The sequence below is a fragment of the Takifugu flavidus genome, unplaced genomic scaffold, assembly GCF_003711565.1.
Source record: "Takifugu flavidus isolate HTHZ2018 unplaced genomic scaffold, ASM371156v2 ctg490, whole genome shotgun sequence".
Classification (NCBI taxonomy): domain Eukaryota; kingdom Metazoa; phylum Chordata; class Actinopteri; order Tetraodontiformes; family Tetraodontidae; genus Takifugu; species Takifugu flavidus.
In genome coordinates this window covers 18,431-23,803 of record NW_026622105.1, presented here as the reverse complement: position 1 = coordinate 23,803, position 5,373 = coordinate 18,431, and the positions used below count along the sequence as shown (strand labels likewise).

The 5,373-nt window shown below is 44.3% G+C and overlaps 1 protein-coding gene and 1 pseudogene across 1 annotated transcript; both read left to right on the top strand.

Annotated features, from left to right (window-relative positions):
• The first annotated feature begins 341 nt into the window (after positions 1-341).
• Positions 342-1,327, top strand: LOC130520721 (fatty acid-binding protein, brain-like; annotated as a pseudogene).
• Positions 1,328-3,077: 1,750 nt separating this feature from the next.
• Positions 3,078-4,446, top strand: LOC130520722 (fatty acid-binding protein, brain-like). Its single transcript, XM_057024431.1, has 3 exons — positions 3,078-3,525; positions 3,608-3,780; positions 3,885-4,446. Exons 1-3 carry the CDS (start codon positions 3,453-3,455, stop codon positions 4,005-4,007), a joined length of 369 nt encoding a protein of 122 aa, XP_056880411.1. The 5' UTR covers positions 3,078-3,452; the 3' UTR covers positions 4,008-4,446.
• Positions 4,447-5,373: the final 927 nt, after the last annotated feature.

Below are 5,373 nucleotides of genomic sequence, written 5' to 3'. Positions count from 1 at the left end.
TGGATTTTTTTGGGGTCATCTTTAAAATGGAGAATTTCTCCTTTTTAGCACCACATCAACCTGAGCTGGCTGCAGGAATTAGAGTAATTACATCATCGCGCATACAAATGAGCTAATTTAGCTTTTCCCCACCTCTCTATGGGTCAGTAGGACCGTGACCCAATTTAACCGTCCAATAAGGAACACAGCAAAAATCTCCTGAGCCAATGGGACCCGTGGCCCTGCCCACCTGCATGCATAATAATAAGCCGCGGAATAATAACACACTGGGGGGAAACTTGAACGACCGCAGCTCACTCACTGTGCTCTTCAGAATACTTGGTCTCTGAAAAACCATCACCATGGTCGACGCCTTCTGTGCAACCTGGAAACTGGTGGAGAGCGAGAACTTTGATGATTACATGAAAGCCCTCGGTCAGTAATGTGCCTCTAGCTTTGCTCTTTTTCTTTGATCTCAGTGTTGAAATGTGCTTCATATGTCATGTCCCAGGCGTGGGCGTCGCCACCGACAGGTCGGGAACGTGACCAAACCGACCGTCATCATCAGCCTGGAGGGCGATAAGGTGGTGGTTCGCACCCAGAGCACCTCAAAAACACAGAGATCTCCTTCAAGCTGGGGGAGGAGTTTGATGAAACCACCGCCGACGACAGGAACTGTAAAGTAAGAACAAACACTTTCAATCATCTCAGATCGGCATATTCCGGAGTAATCAAGATTAATTGGCCACACTTTTCAGTACGGTCACCATGTGTTGTGTCTCTCAGTCTACAGTGTCTCTGGAGGGAGACAAGTTGGTCCACGTCCAAAAGTGGGACGGCAAAGAGACCACGTTCGTCAGAGAGATCAAGGACGGCAAGATGGTCATGGTACGTTTCTGTCTAAAGTGAACTATGACATAAATAACATCTAAAAGTATAGCATCATGGAACGTAGGCCCAACTACTTTGTTTTTTAGTGTTGTTCAATATGAGGGATTACACTGTAAAACAAGAACACTTACTAAGCTATAATTTGATGGTCTACTTTATATTTTTTTTCTGTGTGATTTCTGGGCAGCAGCAAAATCAACACACATGTAGAAATACACATTCCCACATGTCCAGTCATTGCGGGCCAAATTTGGCCCACGGGCCAGAGTTTGACACCTATGATCTATAGGATAATTTAGGATTGAAGAAGTCATTTTTCTGACACAAGAATATTGAAAAATTCCTCATCAGATCAAATTAAATCAGAAGGAATCGAGTTGGAATAAAGGTCTTAATGTAGATTTATACAACTGTTTATTTTCCTTTTGTAACATTAAAATCTTTTAGTTTTAACCTACTTTGTTATACAGTTTTGTCGTTATGTTTGGCCAATTAGGAGCAAAAGTGCATCTAATGTTGTGTTATTTTTAAATAACACTAAAGTGAAGAAAACCACAGAAGTCAGTTTAAACTATATGGACATTTACATGAACATAAAATCAAAGAACTGGTCTGTTTGAAAATGCACGATAGATAGATAGATAGATAGATAGATAGATAGATAGATAGATAGATAGATAGATAGATAGATAGATAGATAGAATCACGACAGTTTAAGGTTTTATTCTAATGTTAAATTTAAAAAAAGTCAGGTCCAAAAACTATAGAGACACACAACTCTCGTTCTGGTTATATTGTGGCAGAGATTTGGGGGCGGGGCCTGTCACCCGGGAGGATTATGGGTAGGGGGCGTGGTTTTGATGCTCTTGGAGTTTATATTTCTCCATTTATCTGCTACTCAAAATTATTGTATTATCACTATTGTTGTCAACGTGATGTCAGACACTTTTGTATTATTTTATTGTATTATTACTATTGTTGTCAACGTGATGTCAGACACTTTTGTATTATTTTATTGTATTATTGTGGCAGAACGAGGAACGACTCGGACAGAGCAGGTGGTTTAGACGTCTTTATTCTGCATCCAGCAGACAATACTAAAAAGGCGCGTTGAACAGTGCATCCAATCAAGGGCTAACCATGCCCATCACCCCATGCATCACCTGGGTGTGAGATACACCCAAATGTGTCCGCCACACAGCCCCCCCCCCCGAACACCCAGAAGGGAGAAGAACAGCAGAAAGAGGGAAAGGAAAAATAACAATTTTACATTTCAGTCCCTGACAGGGGGTTTAATCAGCCTGCCATAACGGCTGCGGCGCCCCTCTTCCGGGAACGCAGATGAGTCGCAGGCAGGAGAAACAAAGTCCACAGCAGGCTGTAAATTAGAACAAAGATCATCAGACGGGACATTCTGGACCTTGGGAGGACGGCCCCGACGGGGGACCTGAGCCGGCAACACATCCTGCCCAACCAGCAATGCGCCGGCTTCAGCCTATCCAACGTCACCCGCTCCGACCGACCACCCATATCGAGCACGAAACTCTTCGCCCCCGTCTCGAGCACACCGGAATGGGCCGTCGTACGGAGGGCGAAGGTGTGACCGGTGGGCGTCATGTCGTACAAAAACAAAACGAGCTGTTGCTAAGTCCGTTGGTACAAACGACCGCGGGATACAGTGGAGCACAGGGGATGGAACCAGAGCGGGCCCAGCCGAAAAGTAACTTCCGGCAGGAAAGTTACAAGGAGGCGCACTCTCTGGCAGAAATTCCCCTGGAACACGAAGCGGTTGTCCCAAGACCAATTCCGCAGGCGAAGCATCCAAATCCTCTTTAGGAGCTGAACGCAAACCGAGCATCACCCAAGGTAAACGATCCACCCAGCTGTCATCCGAAAGCGCGGCACGCAATGCTGCCTTGAGTGAACGGTGAAAGCGTTCACAAAGCCCGTTAGCCTGAGGGTGGTACGCGGTGGTACGGTGAACCTGTGTGCCCAATGACCTAGCCATAGATGACCAGAGTTCCGAGACAAACTGAGGTCCCCTGTCAGAAGTAATGTCGGAAGGGGAGCCAAAACGTGCGACCCAAGCCAAAAGAAATGCTCTAGCGACGTCTGCCGATGTCGTGGAGGAAAGAGGACCACTTCCGGCCACCTGGTGGTGCGATCCACCATAGTGGAGCAGATTTGAAGACTACTCTTCTGCCGGTAGCATCATTATAACATGCTTTTCATTGTTGTAGTTGGATTTTTTTGGGGTCATCTTTAAAATGGAGAATTTCTCCTTTTTAGCACCACATCAACCTGAGCTGGCTGCAGGAATTAGAGTAATTACATCATCGCGCATACAAATGAGCTAATTTAGCTTTGCCCCACCTCTCTACGGGTCAGTAGGACCGTGACCCAATTTAACCGTCCAATAAGGAACAGAGCAAAAATCTCCTGAGCCAATGGGACCCGTGGCCCTGCCCACCTGCATGCATAATAATAAGGCGCGGAATAATAACACACTGGGGGGAAACTTGAACGACCACAGCTCACTCACTGTGCTCTTCAGAATACTTGGTCTCTGAAAAACCATCACCATGGTTGACGCCTTCTGTGCAACCTGGAAACTGGTGGAGAGCGAGAACTTTGATGATTACATGAAAGCCCTCGGTCAGTAATGTGCTTCTAGCTTTTGCTTTGCTCTTTTTCTTTGATCTCAGTGTTGAAATGTGCTTCATATGTCATGTCCCAGGCGTGGGCGTCGCCACCCGACAGGTCGGGAACGTGACCAAACCGACCGTCATCATCAGCCTGGAGGGCGATAAGGTGGTGGTTCGCACCCAGAGCACCTTCAAAAACACAGAGATCTCCTTCAAGCTGGGGGAGGAGTTTGATGAAACCACCGCCGACGACAGGAACTGTAAAGTAAGAACAAACACTTTCAATCATCTCAGATCGGCATATTCCGGAGTAATCAAGATTAATTGGCCACACTTTTCAGTACGGTCACCATGTGTTGTGTCTCTCAGTCTACAGTGTCTCTGGAGGGAGACAAGTTGGTCCACGTCCAAAAGTGGGACGGCAAAGAGACCACGTTCGTCAGAGAGATCAAGGACGGCAAGATGGTCATGGTACGTTTCTGTCTAAAGTGAACTATGACATAAATAACATCTAAAAGTATAGCATCATGGAACGTAGGCCCAACTACTTTGTTTTTTAGTGTTGTTCAATATGAGGGATTACACTGTAAAACAAGAACACTTACTAAGCTATAATTTGATGGTCTACTTTATATTTTTTTTCTGTGTGATTTCTGGGCAGCAGCAAAATCAACACACATGTAGAAATACACATTCCCACATGTCCAGTCATTGCGGGCCAAATTTGGCCCACGGGCCAGAGTTTGACACCTATGATCTATAGGATAATTTAGGATTGAAGAAGTCATTTTTCTGACACAAGAATATTGAAAAATTCCTCATCAGATCAAATTAAATCAGAAGGAATCGAGTTGGAATAAAGGTCTTAATGTAGATTTATACAACTGTTTATTTTCCTTTTGTAACATTAAAATCTTTTAGTTTTAACCTACTTTGTTATACAATTTTGTCGTTATGTTTGGCCAATTAGGAGCAAAAGTGCATCTAATGTTGTGTTATTTTTAAAGAACACTAAAGTGAAGAAAACCACAGAAGTCAGTTTAAACTATATGGACATTTACATGAACATAAAATCAAAGAACTGGTCTGTTTGAAAATGCACGATAGATAGATAGATAGATAGATAGATAGATAGATAAAATCACGACAGTTTAAGGTTTTATTCTAATGTTAAATTTAAAAAAAGTCAGGTCCAAAAACTATAGAGACACACAACTCTCGTTCTGGTTATATTGTGGCAGAGATTTGGGGGCGGGGCCTGTCACCCGGGAGGATTATGGGTAGGGGGCGTGGTTTTGATGATCTTGGAGTTTATATTTCTCCATTTATCTGCTACTCAAAATTATTGTATTATCACTATTGTTGTCAGCGTGATGTCAGACACTTTTGTATTATTTTATTGTATTATTACTATTGTTGTCAACGTGATGTCAGACACTTTTGTATTATTTTATTGTATTATTGTGGCAGAACGAGGAATGACTCGGACAGAGCAGGTGGTTTAGACGTCTTTATTCTGCATCCAGCAGACAATACTAAAAAGGCGCGTTGAACAGTGCATCCAATCAAGGGCTAACCATGCCCATCACCCCATGCATCACCTGGGTGTGAGATACACCCAAATGTGTCCGCCACACAGCCCCCCCCCGAACACCCAGAAGGGAGAAGAACAGCAGAAAGAGGGAAAGGAAAAATAACAATTTTACATTTCAGTCCCTGACAGGGGGTTTAATCAGCCTGCCATAACGGCTGCGGCGCCCCTCTTCCGGGAACGCAGATGAGTCGCAGGCAGGAGAAACAAAGTCTACAGCAGGCTGTAAATTAGAACAAAGATCATCAGACGGGACATTCTGGACCT